This window comes from Mesocricetus auratus, unplaced genomic scaffold (assembly GCF_017639785.1).
Source record: "Mesocricetus auratus isolate SY011 unplaced genomic scaffold, BCM_Maur_2.0 Super-Scaffold_100006, whole genome shotgun sequence".
Classification (NCBI taxonomy): Eukaryota; Metazoa; Chordata; class Mammalia; order Rodentia; family Cricetidae; genus Mesocricetus; species Mesocricetus auratus.
The window spans coordinates 74,258,477-74,285,326 of NW_024429190.1; the positions used below are offsets into that span (position 1 = coordinate 74,258,477).

The window sequence follows — 26,850 nt, forward strand, 5'->3', positions numbered from 1 at the left end:
TTCTAAGTACCCATCTGTCCTTATCCCAATGTGCTCAGTATGGGTCAAAGGTCTCAGTAAGAAGGAAATTTCTTGGGCTAATTTTCAGTATTTTAGTATGTGTGGCAAAATGATCAATAGAAGCATCTCTGTAGAGAGCCAGGAGTGGTGCACTCCTTTAACCCCAGCACTTGGGACTAAAGGATCCCAAGAGGCAGATGGATCTTTGTGAATTTAAGGTCAACCTGATCTACAAAGTGAGGCTTTTTTTTCTTTTTCTTTTTTTTTGTTTTTTTGAGACAGGGTTTCTCTGTATTGTTTTGGAGGCTGTCCTGGAACTAGCTCTTGTAGACCAACAATCACGTCTTGTAGTTTTCAGTGATCAAGAAGTCATGCTACATCTCAGCACTCGGGAGGCAGAGGCAGGCAGATCTCTGTGAGTTCGAGGCCAGCCTGGTCTACAGAGCGAGTTCCAGGACAGCCTCCAAAGCCACAGAGAAACCCTGTCTCGAAAAATCAAAAAATCAAAAAAAAAAAAAAAAAAAAAAAGGAAAAAAGAAGTCATGCTACATCCTTACTTTTCCTGAAACCAAGTCATGCTAAAAATCAAGTTTCTAATTTGGCCATTTTAAGAATAATGTAAAACCCCAACAACAACAACAACAAAAAAATATATATATATGGAATCCATTTTCAAATGCTTGCAAAAGAGGCCACATAGAGGTTGCATGTTAAAAAACTTGACACCAGGACTGGAGAGATGGCTCAGTGGTTGGGAGTACTGCTGCTTCTAGAGTTCTTGCATTCAAGTCCCAGCCAACACATGGTAGCTTACTACCATCGATAATGGGATCTGGTGCCCTCTTTGGTTGTGGAGGAATACATGCAGACAGAACACTCATATATAAATAACAAAAGACCAAAAGTTGAGAAGCCATGCAGAGATGGCCCCAGCACTCAGGATGCAGATCTCGAGTTAGTTCAAGGCCAGCCTGGTCTACAGAGCAAGTTACAGGACAGCCACAGCTGTTACAGAGAAACCCTATCTCAAACATAGGGGCGGGGGTAGAAAGGTTTGAGACCATAGGTGACATTAGGTCGTTTGAGGAATGTTTTTCATTAGTTTTCTAATATTGCTCAACACTGTAACAAATCCATGCCATGTATACATACACATCTTGTGACTATGTGGTGAGTGTGCTCTCGTGTTGGGAGGACTGAGGCTGGCATGTCTTTCCTTGACTGTTTGCCCCTTAAGAAGTAGCATGTGCCATGACAGGTGTGTAGAGGGGTATTGTCAGCTCTTTGCACGTGCTCCAGGGAACTGGCCCTAAGGGGCAGAGCCATCCTAGCTGCTGTCCACCTTTCTTTTGAGATCTATCGACTCAGGCTGTAGGGGAGCGCCTCAATGACCAAGTACATTCTTACCCTGAGTTTCAGTAAACCATCTTAGTGATCTTTGTATTTTCTTAAAGTCATACATAAAGACTTAGCTGAAATTTTATTTTAAAAAGACTTTATTCATTTTGATCAGGGAAAAATGACAATGTCAACTTGTCACCTAATTGTAAGCTTGAACTCACAGGTATTTCTTATGTACCTACTAACATAATGTGAAATGTTCTCCCTTGTATTGTCTTGGCTGTAAGTTGAAACAAACAATTCTTTTTAATAGTCAACACTGGCACTTGGCCATAGTAAAATGAGGCCAATGCATTGCAACTTAATAGCCTAGCAAGTACAAATATTATCGAATCAGTATAAAAAACTCACATTGGTCTTCTAAGACCAAGCACTCTAAACTTGAAGGTATCCCAAACCTAGAAGCATCTGTGGAACCACAGAAACCCCTTTTCTAAGTCTAAGCATTTGATGGAAAACTCAAAGGTTGTACTACTTTACAATCCTAGAAAAGCTTTTAATGCCCCAAAAGATAGACCATTTATTTTCCCACTTCCCACTTCCTCTGCCTCAATAGAGAACTGCTTATAGCTACTCAGCTCACGCACTATGGTGGGATGGACGCACCAGAGCTAACTTCCCTAAATCTCACCCCACTGCATCCAAACTTCAGGATAATCCCATGTTACTGAGTTTGATAGCATTCTTCCCTTGCATTTATCTATAGTACTAAAAACTCAACAGCATGGTGATCAGCTAAAGCTTTTTCTAGCAGACAAGTCATCAACTCTTAAAGTCAAAGCCATCTGTAAATTACACATGGTTTGTCAGAGAGGTACAAAGCAAAGTTATTTAACAACTTCGTGCTCCCAATAGGCTTTCCATTTTCTGTGGTGATGGGAATAGAAACTAGGGCTTCATTTATGCGCAACTAGCAAAATGTCAGCGAGGCAGTCCTACTCCAGCAAGATGCTTTCCTTAGGAAGTCTGAAAGTACAGCTCACACTAGAAAGCTTCACCAATCACAACAGACTGTAGTGTCAGTCTCCAGATACCACGGGGAAACATTCAAAAGTTGTGGAATGAACATCATGTAGCAAAGAGACCAGGAACAAGGGGACAGACACCAGGACCAGTTTAGCTTCTTCCTGTGGACCAATACCCCCTACAAAGCAAGCTGTGCCTTAATTATTGCTCCTTTATAAATTACATTTCCACAGAACTATGTAGTACCTGACGCAGAAAAACAATCACATAAGGAAGCATTTATTTGAGGTTTAACATGAATCATACAAATAAAAATTTGTATAAACACAAATCCACATTGAGTCAATACACAGATAGCAAAGGACAAAGTAAAAACAAAGAAACTAATTGGCAGCTATATACAGTTGGACACAGTTGTGTCATGTACACTAGAAAGTCTTTTACAAAATAATCATCTTAGGTCAACAGAAGATCAAGCAATCTTCAATGTCTGTCCTGTAAGATGGTTTTCTTTACACCCCCTAAAACAAAAACAAAACAACTGTTAGATGTGTGCAATCCTCACAAGCTTGCAAAGGTCCATTTTCATGAATTGTTTTAAGTCCTCACTTTATTCTTTTCTTCAATAATTAAAGATCACATGCATATTCAGTGACAAAGTATAGTTTGAGTATTTGAAAAACTCACTGTGGAGTTCCCAAATGATATTAAGTGGATTTACTTTAGAACATAGGAATGCAATCTTCCCACAGTTACAAGCCTAGCAGATGAAGGCCAACTAGAAGCATATCTAGTAAGCCAAATAGAATGTTATCAGCAACACAAATTTCAGGCAGGTCTATTATTATCAAAATGACAACGAATTGCTTTGTGCATATGATCTTTAACTTATATCCCAGATTTAAAAGTTCTTGTTTTGGTTTGTAGATTTCACTATTAGCTATAAAAAGAAAAAGCAAGCATTAAATCTTAAAGAATGGACACTTAAAATGAGGCTCCACAATTGAAATACAACACTAAACAGAAGACCAAAATGATTAAGCTGTAAAAAGGCATTTATGTACTTTAACTCCTGCAAAAAACCATTTAAGTTAAGTTTAGACACTTAATCTCCAAAAAGATTAAAAAGAAGCCAAAGTCTGAAGTTTTCCACTTTAATCTTTACGCTGGTACATGAAGTTGGAAGAGACCATACCACAGGACAGCGTTTTCTGGTGTATGCCTTGCGCTCTGCCCGCAACGTGCGACCCCCAGAGATAGACGTGGTCAGGGTGACACACGGCCTGCAATGAAGTTCCCGCTGGCGGGTACAAACAAGGTATAATGTCAGAGTTAGAAGACAACATTCTTGTTTTCCTTAAGTTGTACCCATTTCAGTACTTTACCTGGTATAGTTCTAAAAAAGTTTAAACCTCCTGGTACACAAAGCAAACAGAAAAACTCTTAAGTTTTTCTGTAATTCTAAAAAAGGTGAGGTAAGACTTTAAAGTTAAAGATCTATAGACACTTTAGGCAAAATAGCTCATAAAGCAATTAGAAATTAACAATTTAGTAAAGACTACACAGTATTTTGCTCATTGTATTTTCCATTTGTCTATTGATCTTTAAATGAAATCAGACATTGCCAATGTTTTCTCGTGAGCTCACACACCTGCTTTCTCCCATGGCCTCCTTAGTAGGGCTGGTAATTGTTCTGGTGATTGCCACCCCCTCGGGATGCCTTGCCATAAGTGCTCTGCTGACCTAGTTTGAAAGGATACAAGTGTTACTAAGAAAGTTTCCTGTTTTAAAAAAAAAAGCCTTCTTAAACATAAAAAAACCTGTGTGTAAAACTATGCATGCTGAACATTAAAACATCAAGCCATCTTAACAGCCAAGAGTTGTAAATTGTACTTTAAAATAACAATCACTGTCTGTTACTTTCCTATGACTATACAGTAACTACTCAACTCCAAACATCTCAATAGGAAAGTCATACACACATACAACTTCAGAATGGGAAAGTACTTCAAAACTGAATTTAATACCACTGGTTTATAAAATTAAGTTAAGTATTCTTACCGCTGTAGTCTGCATATCCCTGTCCATATCCATAGTTCCCATAGTTATACCCAGTATAATCATATCCGCCATAGCCACTATAGTTTTGATCACCACCATAGGCACTATTATAATTTCCATATCCTTGATCATAATAGTTATTAAATCCTTGGTTCCAGTTTTGGCCCTGACCTGAAACAATGCACAATGATTGTTAGGAAACCACTTTGGACCCTCCCAATCCTAACACAAAATGATGCATTCTCGTCCCCTACACTGCACTCACTAAAAAACAAAACCTCCCCACAAACCAGCCTTTACCATGTGGGGTCATTAAGTTTCCACCTAGCTGTGTTTCCTATGGCCATTTTACCTAGCAGCTCACTGCTTCAGTTTAAAAGCCGGTGTCCCCCACGAAGCCTCACCTCTTCCACGCCCCCTAGCTCCGCTGCGTCCACCAGCCGCTCCGCCTCGTCCACCCTTTTGTTGCTGCTGCTGCTGCCTGTATACCTCTTTGGGTTGTGCAACTTTGATTTCACACTAAAAAAACACAAGTTTTGCACGCTCTAAGCTCTGAACACAAAAGCGGCTTTCTTTTCAAGCAGGTTTTCACATACACACTCGTCTTAATGGAATTCAATCTATTTACCTTCCCAGAGCCTATTTGATGGTATCTGCTTTCTAACAATTTCTTTACTGGCTCTTCATCTGTGTATGTGATAAAACAGAATCCTCTTCTTTCATTTGTTTTTGTATCCATGGGGAGCTCAATATTCTCTATCTGCAACCAGGTGCATTCAAAACAAACAAAACCACCCATTAGTGCAGTGTACAGACACACTCTCTCTACAGACCACTACTGTCGAAAAAGTCAGCTATATTCTCTGACAGCACTCTCTACCCCAGAGAGACCACCAGCTGGTAAAACTCACACCACTTTAAGCCTTTGAGCTTTAGCTAGATTTCCCACCAAGGCACAGAAAGCACCAATTAAGTACTAATGAACCCTCAGCAAACTTGACCAAACGAGCATTTCAAGAACACACGCGTACAAACACAGCCCACCTCTCCAAAGGCTCCAAAGTATTCCTTAATTTGCTCTTCTGAAGTGTCTGGACTTAATCCACCCACAAAAACCTTTTTAGGAGGTTCTTTCCCCTTTAAAGCTTTGGCTCTTTTGGGGTCTATCAATTTGCCATCCAGTTTGTGTTCCTTCAGTTCCAAAACCTAGAAGACAAGTTAGTTTGACAGGAGCTTAGAAGCCTAGAGCAATTTACAAGCAACACAAAAGGCACAGTGCAAAACACAGCCCTACCTTATCCACACTAGCAGCATCTTTGAAAAGCACAAATCCAAATCCTCTTGATCTTCCAGTGACTGGATCTGTTTTAATTGTGCAGTCTACAACTTCCCCAAATCGAGACAAATACTCAGTCAGATCTTTCTTGCTTGTATCCCAGGACAAGCCTCCAATAAACATTTTACTAGAAATAAAGTTATTTAAAGAAAAAATAAGACTTTTAACAGTAACTTAGTGATTACTTCAACCCTGTAATTAAACAATACAGTAAGTGCAGGCCAACTCATCCACTAAGTGCACGCAATCCGTTCTGATTACAAACACTAACGGACCACAGAAACCTCAAGATCACTGGCTCAAACAAAGCAGCAGACAGGTTGCCGTCTACTGTGCAAACACAAAACTTTATAAAAGGCCAACGAAGTCCAGTAGAGGTTATGCTCCGATCATTTTGGTTTGCAAAAAAAGCACAACTTGTACACCGAATCCCTCCTCCCCCTCAACTTAGGTGAACTTTCACCCACAGCTGTCAAGTCAACTCGTAGCTACCTACAGAACTCTTGGTACCAGTCGGCTACTGGTGCCCAAACCAAGTTTCCCAAACTTCCCCCGGAAAAGTCGCCCCAGCCAACACCACCACCGCCAACACGCACCCACACACAATGAGGAGGCGGCGGCAGCTGCCTGCGGCGCCCCGTGCCCGGCCCCTCCCCCCCCGCAGCGCCTGCGCACTCGGGACACCGACGGCGCCGCCCTCCTCTCCCCAACCCTTCCTCCCTTCCCCCACCCGCGTCGGGCCTCTCGAGCCACCCCCCCATCTTACTTTCCACTAGTGGGGAAGCTACTGGGGTCCAGCGGGCACGCGGAGAATCGACTCGGGGAAAGAGTGGGGGCAGCGCGCGCAGCTCCGGAGGGGGCGCGGGGCGGGCGCGGGGCTCTGGGGGAGGGGAGGAGCGGAGCGTGCGGTACCCGTCATCCTGCTGGTTCTTGCTCGCGTTGATCTTGGATCCCTCTGCGAACTCCTCTATGTTGCTGTACTCGTTCACGTCCTCCATGCTGGCGGAGCCGTCGGCGAGGGGGTGCTGGCGCGCAGTGCGGGTCCCGGCGGCGGCGGAGCGTTGTATGGAGCCGGATTTAAAATGGCGGCGGAAGAGATCCGGCCGCCGCCTGCGCCCTCCCTTTATAGCCGCCCCGCCCGCCAATCGGGAGGGCTGCTGGGCGGTGACGTGGCGCGGGGTCCGGCGCGCCCCCTGCCGGGAGGCGCTGGAAGCAAGCGATGGGAGGAGCGGGGCGAGCTGCCGGGGAGCCCGCGGCCGCCAATGGGAGAGGCTGCGGGAGGCTAGAGTAGCGGGAGCGGAGGGGAACAATGGCGGCGGCTGCGGCTGCACATGGGAAAGCCGGGGCGGGACCTCCATCGCGGTGCTCCGGGCGAGGAGCGAGGTCGCGCTGGGGGTCGGCCTGAGAGAGCAGGAGAAGTCAGACGCGCAGGGCCGAAGCGCAGGCAATCCCGGGCGGCGGCGCCGTCGCAGGGCCACGGTCCCTCCTGCCTGGGGAGCCTTTTGTGTCGCCGCGTCCAGTCCGGCCCACTCCCTGCGCCCTCAGTCCCCCAGTGCGGAGCTCCGGCGGCTATGACCGCCTGGCAGCACCGGGAAGAAGGCGGCGGCGTGCACCCGGGGCTGCTTGCTGAAGTTGCAGCGCGCCCGCAAGCTCGCGGGGCGCACGCGTGTTCTGTCCTTGCGCGGGCTGAAGCCAGCCGAACCCGAATGCGGACGCGCGATGACCCTCTCTATTCTGGCGGGGACGGGGGCTTTTCCCGCCGTCGCCTCGGGCCGGTGTCGGTTCGGGGACCCCGGCTGCAGGATGGCCGCACCTGGGTCCGTGCGGCCGGCCTCCCAGGCGGGCTGAGGCCGCGGCGGAGGGCGGGGCCTGCTCGGAGGACTGAAGCCGAGCCAAAGCGCACGAGGTGGGCGGGGAAGGGGTCGGGTGCCGGAGAAGGCAAGGGGCACTCACGTCCCCGGCGCACCACTCAAGGGGCTCCCGTCTGCACGAGCCCCGGGCCGCCGGCGCTGGCTCCCTCCTCCAGGCTGCGGAGGGCTGGCGCCCGCGCTCCGAGCTCCGGGCTCGGGTGTTCGCTTCTTTGTTCCCGCCCACGCGAGGCCCATTTTGACGGATCGCGTTCGCGGCTCGCCGGTGGCCAATAGGAGCGCGCGCCCCGCTTTCCCCGCCCTCCCCGGAACCCGGAGCACCGCCCCCTCTGGCTGCCCACGTGGTCTGGGCCTGCGCCGCTCGCCTGCTCTTTGGGTGCAGCATCTTGGGCGGCTTCCTCTGCAGTCGAGGGTCCCCGGGGCCGGCCTGTGTCCGCCCCTCTGGTCGCTCGCTGCTGCCTGCTCTCAGATTGTTGTTGGGCTTTGGCAGCCCGAGGCGTCCTGGGGGCGCAGGCTGTGTTGTCCTCTTTACCAGCGTGGCCGAGCCCGTGGTAGCATCCGGCAGGGAAATGGTCGTGGTTTCGGTGCCCGCCGAAGTCACAGTTATCCTGTTAGATATCGAAGGTACCACAACCCCGATTGCTTTCGTGAAGGTGAGGGGCGGAAGGGAGAGGGGAAGTTATTTGTGCCTAAAAGCGTCTGAAAAAGAAATATTAAGTGTTGCGGATTTTGCCTGCGGGCTCGAGGAGTGGTGGTGTGGTTTAGCGTCTCTGGAATGGGGAAGAGCGAGGCGGCGGGGTGCTTTTCCTCCCGCCACCATCTTCTCCCTCCCCTGTCCTTGCGTTTGGTTAGGTAGAGAAGGATGGAGACGTGGAGATGGTCTCAGCAAAGGCCCGGGTGGGGAGGGCAGGTCAGCTGGGAGGAGGTGAGGTGACAGGAGCCCCCACGGCCTGGCGGGTAGGTGTGTACCCTGTGTCCTGGAGCATGAGCGTCCACCATGTGTTGGGCTGTGACCTGGAGAGGTGGTGGCCTTGAGGTCTTCCCAATGCAAAAGGCAGAAGTGAAAGGAGTTTTGAAGGGGCTCTGGTACCTTGGGCAGTCACAACTGGTTTTCGCACTGGTGCTGGCAAGTGGCTGAGCCATATGCGTACTTATTTCACTTGCCTACCAGAACACATCTAAATTCCATTCATTTTCCTTAGAAAATCACGAGATCTTGAAGCTAAAGTGTCTGTTTCACAGGCACTTCCATGTACTCAATCATCAGTATTGACTGCAGATATTTATGTAGAATAGTTGAGATAGAATAGGAAAAAAAGTTGGAAGACCCACCATCCAGTGAATTTTGCAGCCTGTTTTAAGTTATATTTTGAATGTTTACGTTATGCAATTACACGATTTTCTAGGTGTAGATCATAATATTTGTACACAATTTTAGATCTCCAAATACAATAGCTACTTTGTTTTTGTTTTTATTTGTTTTCTTAAGACAGGATCACTCCCTCACTATATAACCCAGGTTGGCCTCAGACTCCCAGCAATCTTGTCTCCAGGGCTGAAATTTACTGGTGATTATTTACTCCCCTGCCCCACCGAAGAATTATGGTACTTTGGACACTAAATAGAGGTCCTGAAAAGGACTAGTTGGACAGTTCCCCAACATTGTAATTACAATAGAGACCAGTGGAAAATTTCAAGACCTCTTAAATGCTGATGATTGTGTCCCTTTTCTTGTTATATAACTAACTGCTTTGTGTGTGTGTGTGTGGGGGGGGTTATAGTTCACTAGCTCTATTCTCTGTTGTCCACTGGGGAGGGTACCAGGGGTAATGACCACAGAGGTCATGATATGGCAATAGATTTGCACCATTTTTGGGAAGTTGATTTGTTGAATAAGATAGGTCATACAAGTCAGTTTAGAAGCAAAGACTAAAACTTCTCCCCCATTTTTCCTCCCTGCCTTCCATTAGATGAGCCACTTCTTAATTCTTGGGCAGTCTTACTTATTCTGAAGCCTTGTAATAAGAATGCTCTAGTGGCCTAAGTGATCAGAGTACATATGCACATTCAAGGCTGGCTACCGCATAATGACTGGGGAATCTCCACTAAAGGATCACTTTTATCACTCAGGTGTGGTGCTGCTTGGGAGGTGAGGCAGAAGGATTGCTGGTTTGAAGTCAGCCAGGGCAACACAGTGTGACCTCATCTCAAAACCAGCTAATTAGAGGGCCTGGAGGGATGGCTCAGCCGTTAAGAGCACTGTCTACTTTTCTAGAAGACCATGCTCCATTCCCAGCACCCACGTGGTGCCTCACATCTGTCTAACTCAAGTTCCAGGGGTTCAGATTCCCTGTTGTGGTTTCCGGTGCCATCAGGCGCACAAGCGGTGCTCAGACTCCACGCAGGTAAAACAGTACACACAAAATAAAAAGAAGTCAAGGGCCAGGCATGGTGACACACACCTTTATTCTCAGCGTTAGGGCATGACAGAAGCAGAGATGGATCTCTGTAGATTTGAGGCCAGCCTGTTCTAAATAGCAAGTTCCAGGACAGCTACTGAGAGAGACCGGAAGGGGAGCGGAGAGCGTGGAAGGGAGGACAGAAGAGAGGGAGAGAGGAAGACAGAGATTGTATGAAAAAACAAAGTTTAAAAAGTAAATATAGTTTCTTGGGTCTGCTATTGTTTTACTATGACACATGAATTTATCAAAGTCATTATTTCTAAACACATGTTTAAAAGAATGAGTTACATTCAGGAGAACTAGAGTTCTGTGGGTGTTTATGGTAATTATGCAGACACGTTCCATCAGACACACTTGAGAGCTGCTGTCTGAACAAATTTAGCTAGCTTCCTTTGGTCATGCCTCCTCAGGGCGGCTGCACACTCGTGTGCATGCGTGGTGTGAGTCCTCGGAGCCATTGAACGTTCCTGTGTAGCCTTTGCATGCTTGTGTGCACATGTGCTGTTTGAGTCCTTGGGAGGGGCGGCGCCTCCTGAGGAAGACATGTTTAGGGCATCTGAAGGGAGAGAAGGACCGCGTCATACCCGCCTGCAGCTTTTCAGCATGGATGGGAGTTTAAAGGTGTCCTACTGAAGCACTGATGGTCAAGTAGGCATGTGACTTTGAGTGTTCTTATGAGATACTGAACTCGTCTCCAAAATTACAAAGATGTGTGCACTATCTGAATTTAATAAGGCTCCAAAAGGTGTGTGATTTAAATGCCTGAGATTTGGACCCAAATAGTCATGATCAAAACCTCTTACTCTTGCAGCCAAGAGTGGGGTGGCTCAGTTGGTAGGGGCTTACCTAGCATAGACCTCCAGCACGGCATAAAACCAACCATAGCACCAGGTGTCTTAGGGCTTCTGTTGCTGTGGAGAGACGCCGTGACCAGGGCAACTCTTATACAGGGAAACATTTAATTGAGGGGGTTGCCTTACAGTTTCAGAGGTTCAGCCCATTGTCATCATGGCTTGGAACGTGACAGCTTGCAGGCAGATGTGCTGGGGTAGCCAAGAGTCCTATATCTTACCGCAAAGGAAGTTGGCTGACTGTCACACCGAGGGAAGCTTGAGAAAAGAGACCTCAGCCTGCCCCCAGTGACGTACTTCATTCAAGATCTCACCCACCCCAAGAAGTACACACCCCCTAATGTTGTCATTCCTTCAGGACCATTTTCTTTCAAACCACCACACTAGATGTGGTGTCAAAGGTCTGTGATCCCAGGAGGTAGACGTGGGAGAATCAGAATTTCAAGGTCACCCTTGGCTACAGAGCAAACCTGAGACATGTCTGAGGCCCTCTTTTAAAAAAAGCCACTCTTATTATTTCTGTTACTGCGCCTAACAGTTGTCAAAGTGTTTTATCCCAGCTCCAAAAGTTTATGAATTTTATGTGTGTGAGTATATATGTGGACCATGTGCACAGGCCCCAGGAAGGTGTGAGACCTGGACCTGGGTTACGAGCGGTTGTGGATGCTGGGCCGTCTGCCAGAGCAACAAGCGTTCCTGACCCCATCCAGTCTTTTTTGCTTGTTAAGTGGAAACAGTTGATACGAGAACACCTTGTTCACTATGAGATACCATAAAAGTACATGGTAAAAATATTCAGCTTATCCTGCTGTCTGATGATGGGAACCCTTGGGTCAGAATGAGTAGAGGTGTATTTTATTGGCATATTTGATTCTATGGTTAGTGTGTACTGGGGAAGTATAATATTGTCCAGAATTGCTCTTGACGTTTGTCAGTATTCTTTGGAAAGAATTATTTTCTTCCCTCCCTCCCTCCATTCCTTCCTTCCTATTTTTTTTTTTTCTTTTGGTAGTTTTGTTTTGTTTTGAGGCAGGGTCTCTATGTACTCCTGGCTGTCCTTAGACTCTGTATGAAAACTGGGCTGGCCTCAAGCTCAGAGCCTGGCTTGCCTCTGTCACCTCTCCAGTGCTTGGATAAAGGTGTGAGCAACTACACCCAGCCTCATTTTCTGTTTTTTAAGTCAGACAAGTGTAGCCAGTTATTTAAGGTTGAAAGAAACCCCTTCTTTTCTCCTTGACACCAGAAGAGAAGTCGCCGGGAGGTTTGGGTGATCCTGGCCCTGTAGTGGGTTATTTTGACCTCACACTGAGCCATTCATACTTTAAGAGACACTGGAGAACCGAGATAGGCCTTGGGAACCCAACACCCTCGCTGAGTGGAACAGCAGACAGATTGCTGGTATTGTCAAAATAAAATCTACCCTCCTATTTCTGTGATAATAAGTTTAAAAAGAGTAATGTAACTGAACGAACTGATAATTGTTCTCATTAATGAGTTGTTTTGTTTTATCCTACTATCCTCTTTTGTGACTGTTAGGGTGCACACATACTATGGAACAACCACTTGGTCTTTTTTGTCTGTGGGGATGTAATGAGCATTTTTTTTAATGCGTTGTTTTCAGCCTGAGAATACAAGTTAGCCCCAGTCAGCAGCTTTTGTGGTTACCTTACTTGGGAAACCAGCTATCCCTTCTGAACCTGGGGAACATTCTCTCATTTGATAAAATGCTCACTATTTCATGCTTTTTCTTTGGTTGCATGTAAGAACAGTTGTGATGGTATTAGTGAGTACTGAATCATTGCCCCAGAGGGAAATCCCACAAGGTTCAGTCCTGAAAGCTCTGGTCCTGCTTTTATCAACAGCCAGCGCACAACCTTGTTTTATGTGTTTCTATTTGTTTAGTGTGGGTGTGTGAGAGTGTGCATATCTGTGTGTGTGTGAGAGTGTGTGTGTGTGGAGAGACACATGAATGTTGCAGCACAGCCATTTGTGTTTTCTCCACAAGGTAGCCATAGCTGCCTTTGTGAAGAAGCACTAAACAGCTTGTGGGCACTTGCTGCAGGGCCACTTTTAAAGCAGGGCCACCAACTGAAATGTGGAAAGGAGTTTATTGTGTGGGCGCTTACATAGGCATCCTTTGTTCATTCTCAGCTGTCACCTGGGATGTGGGCATCTTATCCTTGGGAAACTTCAGTGACTTGCTTTGTTTTGTTTTCACATGATGCCAAGCGTGTGGAGAGTCTGAGGCAGGAGGATTGAGAGTTCTAGGCCAGCCTGGGGTGCATAGTGAGACGTTCTTTCCAAAGAGAAGAATTAAGTATCTGTGTAATGGAGTAATTTCTAGAAAGGGCTTGGGGACCATGTGGTTCAAGATTACAGTTTAGTTCTTGGCTATCCTGCAGTTAGACTTGCAGTGGTTCAATTATTTTAGAAAATTATCCTATGATATCGACTGTGATCTGTACAATCTTTTGAAAAGATTTGACACTTCATATCTTTTTACATTTATTTACTTTGTGCATGTGTGTGGGTATATGCAGGCCAGAGGACAACTTGGGAGTACATTATCTCTTCCCACCGTGTGGTTGTCAGACGTGGAGGGCAAGCACCTTTACCTGCTGAGCTGTCCTCCTGGCCCAGCTTCTGCTTTACAAAGGATTGTGGTGGTCTGGTTATTGAAGACAGTGCTCAGGGCTGGAACTTTAACTCTGAGAATTAAATACTTGGTTATAAACCATAGAGGGAAAGTTACTGTTAATATGCTTATAGTGACAACTGCCTCATCAAAAATCCCCCTTAGCTTTTCATTTCAAAATCTCTTAGAGCTGGGGAGGTGGCTTGGTCACCAAGTCAGTATTGATCTCATGAGCTTGGGGACCCGAGTTCTGACCTGGAACACATATAAAAAGTGAAAAACAAAACAACACCAAAACCCGAATCCTGGCATTCCTGAATCCCAGCACTGGGGCTCCACAGACCATGGCCCTGGGGGTGTGCTGGCTAGTTAGTCTCATCTAAACAGCGAGCTCCAGAGTCAGTGAGAGTCATTGTCTCTAGTGTGAACAAGCGCTTGGCTTTGGTTTCTTGTCTCCAGAGGTCCATCAGTCCCCCTCCCCCAAGCCTCTGGCAAGATGTAAAGCTTTGTTATTAATTTTCAAGTGGAATATGATAACACCAGGGAGTTGGTGTCTGTCCTTGAAGACAGCTGCCCCTGAGGCCTGGATGACCTCACCTTGGTGTTGGGATTTGACAAGCTTGTAATTGAGTTCCGGATATACTTTGAGCCAACAGTAAAGCCTCTTGGAATACATGTGAATTCTTGACCCTTTCTCATGGAGAACTAGGAACCTGGGCCTGGCTGGCTGGCAGGAGCTCACCAAAGGTCTGACGTTCTGTCTTCTGAGTGCTGGTTCCCAGCCGGTTATAAAGCTGACCTTCCCTCATTCATTGTGACTCATTATACTTGATTAGAACTTGTCTTTCTTCAATTACGGTTAGCCTCCCTAACGTAATTGACATTGGCCACATTTCTTCATTTATTTGGAATGTGGATACCAGTTTTCAAAGGTGCCCATGACTTGGGTTCTGCCTCACTCACCTCATGGAAACAGAGATGTGGAGGGACAGTGTGAGCTCTCCTGGCCCCCAGAGCACCACAGCAACTCAGACTTCTTAGTTTCTGGTCTTGTCCTTGGGAAAGATGTTTAGTTTTCAGTACTCTAACTTCTGAGAGGTTCTGGAAGATGTCATGACTGTTCTGTAAAGTGATTCCCATTGTTAGTGTCCACACTAAGCTTGGGAGGCTGACCTGGTGTGGTGGCACATCCCTGTTACTCTAGAGACTAGACAGGAAGATCATGAGTTGGAGGACAGTTTAGGCCATTCATTAGTCCTTACTTTTAAAAAAAACTCCCATCATAAAAATAAAAATCACAGTAAAAGTAGAGCTCCTTTGCCAGTGAGTCACATCCAAGTAAAGTGCCTGAGCCGGGCATTGGTGGCACACGCCTTTAATCCCAGCACTTGGGAGGCAGAGGCAGGCGGATCTCTGTGAGTTCGAGGCCAGCCTGGTCTACAAGAGCTAGTTCCAGGACAGCCTCCAAAGCCACAGAAGAAACCCTGTCTCGAAAAACCAAGTAAAGTGCCTGGAGAATAGGAGATGGATAGAGCATGCCTAGATCATTGCCACAGACTTGTTGGCTTTCACTGGCATGTGTCCATATTGTAGACACTGGTCAGGTGACTCTGTTAGTGGAGCTTAGGGAGCAAGCCAGAGTGATGTAACTTGTCCAAGACAAACCCTCCAGCCACTCTGTGCGGTGAATATTGTGAATGGATAAACTGAGGTCAGAGGCTGGGGTTGGATTGACCCCCCACTTCCCTCCCTCCATCTGCTGGGTATGAAACTGTGTGTGGGAATGCTAAATTAGCACATGCTACTACCCCGAGCTGTGCCCTCAGCCCACAGCACTATTTTTGAAGGGAGAAAAAGGGCAGCATTATAATTTACACATGTGATAAAGCTAAGTTGTTCCTGTAGGGGTGGGTGGGTAGCTTTCTCTGAAGTCACAGGAGCTCCTTGTCCTCTCTGCATGAAGCTCCCCATGCTGTTTGAGGCAGCCTCCTTCAGAACCCTTGTCTTCATAGCAGCGCCGAGCTGTCTTAGAGTAAACTTCTACTTACTTTGAGCCAAGTGAATGCTTTTCTTTTTTCTTTCTTTTCTTTTTCTATTTTGGTTTTTTCAAGAAAGTTTCTCTGTGTAGCCCTGGCTATTCCTGGAACTCATGTAGACCAGGCTGGCCTCGAACTCTCAGAAGCGCCACTTGCCTCTACCTCCCAAGCACTGGGACTAAATGTGTGCACCATCACACCTGGTAGGAATTCGGATTTTACCAAATTCTTTTTTTTTTTTTTTTGGTTTTTCGAGACAGGGTTTCTCTGTATTGTTTTGGAGGCTATCGGTCCAGCCCAGCCTCGAACTCACAGAGATCCGCCTGCCTCTGCCTCCCGAGTGCTGGGATTAAAGGCGTGCGCCACCACCGCCTGGCGGATTTTACCAAATTCTTTAGTCATAGTTATGTATGACTAGCTATTCTTGTCATTGCTTTTATTTTCTCCTATTTCATTCAGAATAAATGGCTTCTAACTTGTTTTTACCGTGAGTAGCTTATTTAAACACTGTCAGCAAGCCTGGTGTGGTAGCATGTGCCCATGATGCCAGCACTCAGGTGGAGGCGGGAGGTTCTTGAGTCTCATGCCAGCCTGGGCTATGTGATGAGAGTCTATTTCACATCCAACCAAAAAATACCTTTTACAATCTGATTTTGTTGTTGACACAGGGTCTCACATATCTCAGGCTGGCCTCAGGCTTCCTGTGCAGCCAAGGATGGTCTTAAACTCCTCATTCCTTTGTCTTTACCCAGGCATGCTGCTGTCACAAGTGGACTGACCTTTTTAAAAAACTAAACTATCAGTTTTGTGCTCTATTACATGTTTTTGGGCTGGATGGTTCACTAGGTAAGGGCTCTTGCTGCCAAACCTCATGACCTGAGTTCATCCCCAGGGTCCGTGAAGGAAAGACCTGACTCCTGACCACTACACACATGCTGTGGAATGCACACCCCATACACACATGCATGTACAGTCATGCACGCGCACACCCACACATGGCAGAAAGTAGAGTGTGGTATGGTAGTCCAGCTTGTCCTTCCAGCACCACAGACACCAAGTTAGGGAGGTGGTCAGGCATGCCAGAGACAGCGCGAACGCAGTGCCAGCCTAGAGTACGACCTTGGCCTAAAAAGAAAGATAGATGAAGGTATATCTTCCTAAAGCTTTTTACTAGACTCTATTAATGATAAATTGTGGGATTCATTATGACTGTTTCATACGCTTGTAGTGTTTTGACCATATTTACTCCCTATAACCCTCTGCTCGCTAGTTCCCTGCCCCTTCTAACCAGCCCCCCTTCCGTTGTCATGTCTTCTCTTTCTTGGTGACCCACTGAGTTTACTTAAGGTTGCTACCCCACTGAAGAAAATGCCTCCTCTCCGCAGCACCCAGGGACTGGTTTAGAGCTGCAGGGAGAGGTGGAGTGGAAAGGAATCCTTTGCTCCCAGTGAGACCAACCCACAGGTCCTGACAGAGCCCTGGGACGGGTCTCTTCTGTATTTTATATTGCCCACAACAGGTTTTTACGTTGCAAACTGTATCGAGTTTCATTTCTTGCTTAGAAAGCTGATTTGTTTTTAAGAGCCACTAAGCCATTTCATTTCCCTTTTCATCTGAGCTTAGTGCGATAGTGGCCTCTCAGTGTTGCTTCTGTTATCGTCTTTTCTGGCACCAGTTCCTAAGGTTTCAGTTACTATCACTTGTACTCCCTGGTTCCCCTGAAAGACTTCGAATGTACTTTCGTTAAGTAGCTGCACTATGTTCCTGGGAGGCATCGTTCATGCCCCATCTTCTTCAGAGGGAACTGATGTAAATATTGCAGCCATTATTTTATTTTTATCGTCTCTGCAACTTTCTCATTAAAACAGCCACAGCCATAAAGCTCATCTATATTTTGACTTCTAAACATTTACGAGGCAGCTTCTACAGTTAGGCCGTCGGTTGTCTTAATGGTGCTGTCTCCGTGAGCTATCATTGAGCTGTGTGGAGTAATATAAATTGCTGCTTGCAGGGTTCCCCGTCAGCACTTAGTGGAGTATAATCATAGTTCCCTGAAAAGCAAACACTCTCATTTCGTTTTCTAGCCTTCCCTCCCCCCAGAGATTAAGCCCAGGCCCTTGCACATGCCAGGCAAGCACTCAGCCACTCTGCTGCTGCCAGGCCATAAACTTTTGTTCTGTGCACTGCTGAATCTACATCAAATCCCTTAGATGTCCGGGGCACTAAAAATATTCATAGGTTCATTTGCAGACAACAGGGTTAACAGCAGCATGTTTCTCATACTAGAATATTTTGAAACTACCAATAAATGGGTTATAACTGAAAATAAAAGTTACGATCATTTCTGGAATTACTTTTTAGGCCTAAAAGTTTCACTGGATTGTACATTAAGCCCTAGGTTTTTCTTTTTCTCTTGAGACTAGGCTGGCCTTGACCCGGACGTCTGGTCTCCCTCCCCTGTTGGAATAAAAGGCATGTACCACACACCTGGTTTCTCTCTTAAACTGTGTTTTGTTACATGTTGAATGGATGAGACTGTTATGCTTCCCTGTTCCCCCATAGGCTCATGTGTTAGAGGCTTGGTCCCTAACTGGGGGCGTGTTGTAGTTACTGTTTGGTGCTGTGAAGAGACACCATGGCTGAGACAGCTTACAGAAGAAAGTGTCTAATTGGGGGCTTGCTTCCAGTGTAAGAGGGCGAGTCTGACTGTGGCAGCAAGACAGACAGGCGTGGCTCTGGGGCAGTAACCGAGAGCTTACATACATCCTTTGGGGCTGGAGAGATGGCTCATAAGGTAAGAACACTGTCTGCCCTTCCAGAGGACCTAGGTTTCATTCCCAGCCCCCATGAGATGACTCACAACTGACTGTAACTCTGGTTCCAAGGAACCTGATGCACTCTCTCTGGCCTCCAAGTAAGTTGTATGCATTTGATGCCCAGATATACATACAGGTAAAACACCCATAAAATAAACAGGAAAAAAAAACCCTTACATCCTGATCGTGGTTTTTGAAAGGTCAGAGCTCATTCCCAGTACGCACCTCCTCCCTCCAACAAGGTCACATCTCCCAACCCTTAGAAGTCCACCCACTAGGGTCCAAGCATTCAAATATCTAAGCCTAGTGGAGACCATTCTCATTGCAATCACCGCTATCAGGAGGTGGTGGAAACCTCAGGATATAACTGGAAGAAGTCATTGAGTAGTGTGCCTTTAAAGGGGATACTGAGGTCCCGGTGGCTGTCCTCCACCCTGCCTACAGCTTCCTGGCTGCCATGAGGTTAGCAGTCCTCTCTGTGACATGTGTTTGAGGCCCTGGTAGTCTGCCTTTCCTGTAGTATCTGTGTGGAGAGACTTCCTAGAACCATGGGCCTTGCATGTGTTGAGTTGGTATTACAAGTATATTGTGAAAGACAAAAAGCTGGCTCGCACAGTTGTGCTTATGATTTACCCACTGAATCCCGACTCAGAGACGATCCTTGTGTAGTTTGAATATTTGTGCTAGAGACTACAGTAATATTGATGGTAGAAGGTGCTTTCCGTAAACTACCCTGTCACTGTTGACTTGCCTCAAGTTATCATTTCCGTATAGCCAGTGAGGAAACTGAGACTCTGAGGATAAATCACACACTAGGAAAAGGCACAAGTCCATCTCCAGTCTGGGAAGCTGCCTGGAGTCTACTTCTTACGTCCTTCCAGCAGATGTCAGACCTGGCATTCTGGAATCGTCAGCACTATGTGTTCGCCAATAAAGTGGGCATAGGAAATTGGGCTTTGGAACATTGCATCATTTTGTGAGCTTTCAGTTATGGGAATTCCAGAATCTAATCTACATCCTTCCCTAGGAGGGCTCCCAGTTGTTAGAAATCGGGAATGTTGGAGAAAGATGACCATACCAAAAAAAAAAAAAAAGGCAGGTGTAAACAACCATAAGTTGGCTCGTTTGCTAGTAATTGTGGAATATTATTTTAGAGGCTGGAATAAATGCTATAATGGTGATGTCAGTCCTCCCACCGCACAGATTGGCACGCCGTGTTTAAGACCCTTAAAGAACTATCACACATTTAACTGAGACCTGCATCCTGTTTTGTATTCATTCTAATAAACATAACTAGCACATTAACTTCAAAGTGCTACACTGTGTGTCCTGTTTGACTTTTGGTCTGGAGACAGGGTGCAGTCAAACCCACAATGTGGCTGAGGACTCCCTCTGAACTCCTCCTGGTCCTCCTTCCTCCAGCTCCCGTGTGCTGGAGTACAGCATTACCGCCACTGAGGCTGTGTGTTTTATAGCTACCAAAGCTTTAGGCTGCTTCCAGAGCCTTGACTGTTACTACCAGTGCTGCGGTAAACACCCCTTTACCATTCTTGGCACATTGCTAGCAGAGGATGCAGCACCTTGTTAGGTGGTGTTCTCAGGAGGAGAGCCAGTTTGCTGTGCTACACAGAGCCTGTGTGGGAGGAGGGGAGAGAGTAAGCAGGGGGCAGAAGGAAAAGAGAGGCGTGAGCATAATGGAAAAACTGCTCAAAGCAGGGAGTGTCGGTAGGAAAGGGACTTGGCTCTTGGCTTTCACTGTTCCATTGAGCTTATTGGAGGCTTCTCTGCCAAGTATGCTGGGGGATGTGCCTTGTCACACTGTTCTGTGTGTCTTATGCGGATGCCTTGTGAGAACATCCAAATGACTGACTTCTTTGTCATTGTTGGAGTAGGTGCCGCGTAGATAACACATTGCGAAGGAGGCAATGAAAACAATTAGAACTTGTTTTTTTTTTTTTTTCATTTGGGAATTGTACTTAGATTTTGGTTTTTAGATACATTTTTAAGTTCTCAGACTTGGAGTCTTTCCTAGTATGGACAAGGCCCTGAGCTCACTCCTCAGCACCACACACACACACTTGCCTGGACTTCTGATTGTATACCCAAACCTTTGTTTTGGTCTTAGGGAAAACTCTACACTGAGAAGACAGTTTTGTTCATATTGATGTATTAACTATTAGTTATCCTAACCTTATTCCATGGCTGTTACGGGTAACTTCAGTTTTCTGCATACCACCTGTGTGTGTGTGTGTGTGTGTGTGTGTGTGTGTGTGTGTGTGTGTGTGTGTGTGTGTATGAGAGAGAGAGAGAGAGAGAGAGTGTGTGTGTGTGTGTGTGTGTCTACCTGTCAGTGCAGTGGTTCAGAAGCTTTGGAGGAGGCCAAGTGAAGAGAGTGGGGAGTGTTACCTGCAGCACACTTGGAGGAGGCTGGTCCTGGAGGTGGGATCAGAAGAGGTGTGAGTTGTGTTTCCACACATGATGGTAGCATGTGCTGCTGCTGTGTGGGTTGGAGTGCCTGTTCTAATTACATAGCATCATGAGCCCACTTTGCCAGGAATAGGAGTGTATTTTTGCAGGGCCCTCTGACCACTCAGAGTTATGAAAATATTTGAAATGTGGCATCTTTTGCACTGAGTAGATCAGGTGACCCTGCCTGAGAGCCTTTTCCTATCACAACGTATCTGTGTGGAAATTACTCTGGGTTAATGTTTAACCTCTAGTTCTGATTATGTATTTATCATATTGGAATTAACACTGAGCAATAGACAACTTTTTATTATTATATTTTTGGTTGTGAGCCTAGCCTTTAATGGCCGAGCCATCTCTCTAGCCCATTAATTATTATTAATATTATTACTTTGTTTTGTTTTGAGATAAGATCTCATTGTGTAGCTCTGGTTGGCTTAGAACTCATGCTTCCCCACACTTGGCTAAGGACTTTTCTTTTTAAATAGGAGCAGTCAACCCCAGTACTTTGTTAACATGAATATCAGTGTGAACAGTGCTTGTTTGGGGAAATATGTTAGAAGAGTGATTTTTTCTTTTTGTTTTGTTTTGTTTTCAAGACAGGCTTCTCCTTGACTGGTCTGGAACTTGCTCTGTAGACCAGGCTGGCTTCGAAATCACAGAGATCCACCTGTCTCTGCCTCCTGAGTGCTGGTATTAAAGTCCTGTACCACCACTGCCCAGCTAGAAGAGTGCATTTTTAAACAATACTTTATCTATTAATATACATAAATAATTTTAGTCACTTCCACCCTGACCTGGACCTCGACAAAGTCCTGATGGGAAGGTGCCAGGGGATGAGAAGATAAATGCTGGGGTCTGGAGGTCTTGCTGGGGTCTGGAGGTCTTGCTGGGGTCTGGTGGTTTTTCTGGGGTCTGGTGGTCTTGCTGGGGTCTGGAGGTCTTGCTGGGGTCTGGAGGTCTTGCTGGGGTCTGGTGGTTTTTCTGGGGTCTGGTGGTCTTGCTGGGGTCTGGAGGTCTTGCTGGGGTCTGGAGGTCTTGCTGGGGTCTGGAGGTCTTGCTGGGGTCTGGTGATTTTGCACAAGCTTTGTTTTATGCCAAGCATGTTTATTAAGAAGTACAGCATCTTTTATACTGTTTGCAAGGGAAAAATGGCCAAGGTCAGCAGAGAGCCAAATTAGACAATGTTGTCAAAGACAGCACAAGATATCTATGACTCAGCTGCCATATGACTGATAACAACAGCCCAGGGAGGAAGCGGAGGACCCCCAGAAACTACAACCTTGACTCCTCTGAGGCAGTGTCTGCAGCCTCAGAGCGGCCTTGGCCAAGTCCACTCCTGGACAAGGACCCTGACTAACCTTCCCTTTGTGCTTTCTTTGGGGCTCTGAAAAAGTCCTGGGTCTGCCTGCCTCCCTACACCACCTACCAACTATTCTGACGTCTACAACCCCAGCATTTCCCTTCCCAACTCTATATTCTCCTCTTTGGGAAATCATATGCCATTGGGTCCACAGTGTGCTCCCATGTGCTCAGGGTAACAGGTGTGGGGCAGCCACTGGAGCAGGACTGTCCTGCCTAGCTTTGTCAGCTTGACATAGCCTGGAGTCATCAGAGAGGAAAGCTTTGGTGGGGTAATTGCTTCCATTAGAGTGGCCTGAGGGGGCTATCTTGATTACTAATTGATGGGGGGTGGGGTTCTGCTCACTGGACTGTGTAAGAAAGCTGGCACACTGAGCCTGCAAAGCAGCCCTCCAGGGCTTTTGCTCCATGCTCCTGCTTGAGTTCCTGCGCTCACTTCCCTCTGTGGTTGTCTTACTCGGGGTTTCTATTGCTGTGGTGAAACAAAAAGCAACCTGGAGAGGAAAGGGTTTATTTAGCCTCAAAAGGAAGTCAGAACAGGAACTCAAGCAGGGCAGGGACTTGGAGGCAGGAGCTGATGCAGAGGCTCTGGAAGGCTCCTGCTTACTGGCTTGCTCAATCTTATAGAACACTGGACCACCATCCCAAGGATGGCAACATCCATAACGGACTGGGCTCTCCCCCATAAATCACTAATTAAGAAAATGCCCTACAGGCTGGCCTGCAGCTGAACCTTGAGGCATTTCCTCAATTGAGGTTGCTGTCTCTTTGATGACCGTAGCTTGTGTCAAGTTGACATAAAACTAGCCAGCACAGTGGTGGGCTGTGACATGGAAGTATAAGCCAAATAAATCTTCCCTTAAGTTAGTCTTGGTCAGAATGTTTTATCACAGCAATGGAAATTGGAACAGCCAGCAACCAGTAGGTCATTTTTTAGGTACAGATTCTGGCATGCCCTTACCCCCTCCATGCTGGAACGTTGGCTGACTTGATCTTGTGCAGATAACATCATGTTCAGAGGACTGCATCTCCCAGCACTCCTCCCCATCCTCTGGCTGTTGCGTTCTTTCTGCCTCCTCTCCCATGAGATGTTCCCTGTGTCCTAGGGAAGGTGGGCTTGATTTAGACGTGATATTTAAGGCTAATAAAAGGAATGTATTTTTGTATATCCCTTGAGCATCTGTTATTGAAGATATCTAGAATCTTTAATTATTATTTATTTTCTTGTGTATGGGTATTTTTACCTGAATATATGTGTACATTACATGCAGTGCCCCAAAGAGGGTAGTGTGTCCCCTGGAATTGGAGTTAGAGGTAGTTGTGACCCACCATGTGAGAGCTGGGGACAGAACCTGGGTCCTCTCCAAGAGCATCCCCAATGTCTGGGTTCTCATGGCTGTATTTGGTCTTTGTGGTACATCCATGGTCTATGGAAAACCCCCTGCATACTCTCACTAAGAGGGAGGGAAAGAGGGAGGGAGTCACTCTGCTAACCTAGAAAGGTGTTTTTATCATTGACAGTATCAATATCTTAGTGTTCTGTGGGAGTGCTTTGACTTTTCATGTTCCCTAGAAGGTCTCAGAATACTCCAGGGTTGTGAGTGAATAGTTTTAGAATCTGTGATAGGTTCTGTTTCCATTCTCCCCAAGCTTTCCTTCAGTTTCTTTGCCAGGACAAAATGAGAGTATGTGAGCTGGGCGTGGTAGCTTGTGTCCTAGTACCATCACTCACTAGGCCAAAGCTGGAGAACGGGAATTCTAGGCTAGCCTGGACTACATAGCAAACTTAAATAACAAAACTAAACAACCCCCCACCAAACCCTATGTATTTATTTTTGTAGACTGTATTAAAGTACCTTTTAGCCAGGCATGGTGGCATATACCTATAATGAGGGAGGCCAAGGCATAAGGATTGCAAATGTGAACCACATCTCAAGATTTCTGAATACATAGAGTGGATTTAATCAGGCTTCTTGGATTTAGCTCCTTATAGAATTTCCTTTAAAACATAAGACCTTTGCAGTGTATTCGTGGGTTCTGCACTCAAGCATAAGCCTAAGACTGTGGCTGCACCTTCTCCTCATCCTGACCTGCAGGGCACGCACTGCACCTGGCTTGCTCCCCCTCCGCACTGCAGGAAAATGTGTTTGTGACTGCAGCTCCTTGAGCTCACTGGCAGTCGTGGCTGTGCCCTCTGTTAACTCGCTTCTCCACTCTCTCCTCACGCATCAGTTACCAAACCTTGATAATAGTAGACGTTTAAAAGAAGCTGTTAGATGTGCCGTGATATGATTGAGAAGATGTATGTATATGTAGACATGTTAACTAAAGAGGAGGCAAGAGTTTAGTGTGTCAGGAGAGGTTGTGCTTAGCAGGCACAGGGTCCTGGGTTCAGTTCTGGGCACTGAACAATACTTTAAAAAACAAACCTTTATTTTGGGTGTTTTGCCTGCTTGTATGTCTGTACACTGCATGCTTGCAAGTACGCTAGGAGGACAGAAGAGGGCGTGTGGTCCGTTGGATCTGTAGTTGCAGATGGTGTGAGAGCCATGTGAATGCGGGAACGGAATTTGTGTTTTCTTTGAGAGCAGCCAGTTTTCTTAATAAACAAAATTTGATCAATGAGAGACTATACTCTCAGTACATGAGTTACTGACATGTTATTATTAATGAATTACTTTGCTTATAACTTGGTCTTCTGTCTCACCCTTTTTGTTTTGTTTTTCTGAGACGGGGTCTGACATTGTAGCCCAGACTGGCCTAGGGTTTACTTAGTGTATATCTTAGGTTAAAGCACTCTTGAGGCATTCCTCCTGTCTCAGTCTCCCAAGTGCTTGCTTACACACGTGTGCGGCATCATGCCTGGCTGCATACTTGCAATAGAGTGCTCTGCAGGAAGTCTGGACCAAGGAAGCCACTTACTTCCTTTCTACATTGCCATGTGGCTGCCATTATCATGTGTATACCAGTCATACACCGTGGTGTACTTTGAGTAAGGCACTGTCAATCCATGCCTCAAGAGCCTGGCCTCGGGATGGAGAGGGTCAGTGGTTAAGAGCACTTGCTGGTCTTGCTAAGGACCCACGTTCAGTTCCCAGCACCCACATGGTGGCTTATAATGTCCGACTCCAATTCCAGGAGAATCTGACATCCTCTGTGGGCATACATACAAAGGTAAACGCCCATACACACAAAATAAAAAAAAAAGAAACAGAAGCAAAGCGAGCTAAGGAAAAGACTCTGTGGGCTGGGGAGCTGGTTTTAGGCTTTGTGGACTAAATGATCTCAGCTCTGCCTTTGTGGCCAGAGACTATGTAAGTAAATGACTGTGGCCAAATCCCAATAAAACTTCATAAATATCAGTATACCTGCTTCTCAGTCTTCTTTCCTATCCCACTGGGAGACCCACAGCAGCAATCTCCATTGAGACTTCCGTTGTTGAATTTGTTAGTTAAGGTGAGATTATAAAACGGATCATATGATACAGTTTAAAAAATAACATTCTTTTTTTCTTGTCTCTCTCCCCCTTTTTCCGTCAGGACACTTTATTCCCTTACATCAAAGAAAACATTAAGGAGTACCTGCAGACACACTGGGATGAGGAGGAGTGTCAGCAGGATGTCAGCCTGCTGAGGAAACAGGTGAGGACCTCCCTCTTGCCCATCCCAGAGTCTCAGTGCAGGATGCCTGGAGACCTGGAACACGCTGTCAGCACACTGGATCCTGGGCTAGAAGCTGCAGTGACTTGCCTGCCTAGTGATTCACAGCCTGTAATAAAACAAGCAAGTCACAGCAATTTGTTGTCTGCAGAATTGCGTCTGTCAGCAGCTGTTCAGATAGCTTGGAAGCCTTGTGTGTTTGTAAAATCAGCCCTTTCTGGTGGAATACAAAAGGTCTTGTGCAGTGTCATCACATTTCATATATGTCACCAGGTGACAGCGCCTTGTCATTTCCTACTGTCCCACCTCAGGGCATGAAACTGCCCCCTTTACAGTGCTCACGGGTCCTGGAATCTTGCCACCCTGCCAAACTTCCCAATGGGTTTATCCTTGGCGCAGTCTGCAGACTGCTCTCTAGCGGTCTGTGAACTTCTTCAGAATAGTGTGCTGACTTCGGTGGCAAAGATCTTCATGTTGTGCAGCCCTTACCAGCAGACTTCCCACACTGGATTGTAGAATGCTGTCCACACGTCTTTTATTTATGGTGAGGAGTTAGGATTAGAAATAATCGTGCCATCCATTGAATCATGCAGTATTTGAGTTTGCGGAGTTTCCTGAATAACTTGAGGTTAATCTGAAATACTCCCCTTAATCTTTATTGTCTCAAAAAAGGAGATTCCATACATAAGTATTTTATGCTCATTTCATGTATTGCATGTCCTAGTATATGAATTTGTTTTAATTATGTATATGTGTGTGAGTTTGTTTTAATTATGCGTATGTGTGTGTGCACATGCCATGGTGCACTTGTGGAGGTCAGAGCATAACTTGAGAGAGACATCTCTCTCCTTTTGGTCACGAGGGTCCCTGAGATTGAACTCAGGCCATCAGTGTTAGTGGCAAGTGCGTTTTTTTACCTAGCGATCCCTTT

General features: G+C 46.2%; 2 protein-coding genes across 7 annotated transcripts in view; one reads left to right on the forward strand and one right to left on the reverse strand.

Moving 5' to 3' along the window:
* Positions 1–2,625: 2,625 nt before the first annotated feature.
* Hnrnpdl (heterogeneous nuclear ribonucleoprotein D like) lies at positions 2,626–7,776 on the reverse strand. 5 transcript variants are annotated; one of them, XR_001196355.3, is made up of 9 exons: positions 6,677–7,771; positions 5,723–5,891; positions 5,473–5,634; positions 5,057–5,188; positions 4,833–4,947; positions 4,429–4,599; positions 4,019–4,110; positions 3,563–3,667; positions 2,626–2,888 (listed from the first exon to the last, which is right to left on the reverse strand). XR_001196355.3 is itself a non-coding variant. In XM_013112030.3 (8 exons), exons 1-7 carry the CDS (start codon positions 7,120–7,122, stop codon positions 4,040–4,042), a joined length of 1,266 nt encoding a protein of 421 aa, XP_012967484.2. In that variant the 5' UTR covers positions 7,123–7,771; the 3' UTR covers positions 2,626–3,667; positions 4,019–4,039. The 5 variants fall into 5 exon arrangements, 4 of the variants coding, with proteins under 4 accessions (XP_012967484.2, XP_005068177.2, XP_021081679.2 ...); XM_013112030.3 differs by having other exon boundaries at positions 2,626–3,667; XM_005068120.4 differs by lacking the exon at positions 3,563–3,667 and having other exon boundaries at positions 6,677–7,769.
* Positions 7,777–7,969: 193 nt separating this feature from the next.
* Positions 7,970–26,850, forward strand: part of Enoph1 (enolase-phosphatase 1) — a 30,430-nt gene continuing 11,549 nt past the window's right edge. For both annotated transcript variants that reach the window (XM_040747479.1, XM_040747478.1), the window contains exons 1-2: positions 7,970–8,285; positions 25,800–25,901. In XM_040747479.1, coding sequence (XP_040603413.1) covers positions 8,202–8,285; positions 25,800–25,901 — 186 coding nt within the window. In that variant the 5' untranslated portion in view covers positions 7,970–8,201. The remainder of the gene's footprint in view (positions 8,286–25,799; positions 25,902–26,850) is intronic.

Excerpts from the sequence above, each read along its gene's own strand:
- Hnrnpdl (XM_013112030.3), bottom strand. The coding sequence starts at position 7,122 with ATGGAGGTCCCGCCCCGGCTTTCCCATGTGCAGCCGCAGCCGCCGCCA. Across the intron at positions 4,600-4,832 it reads AGCTAGGGGGCGTGGAAGAG|GTCAGGGCCAAAACTGGAAC; the intron begins GTGAGGCTTCGT and ends GCATTGTTTCAG. Across the intron at positions 4,111-4,428 it reads GGGATATGCAGACTACAGCG|GTCAGCAGAGCACTTATGGC; the intron begins GTAAGAATACTT and ends CTTTCAAACTAG.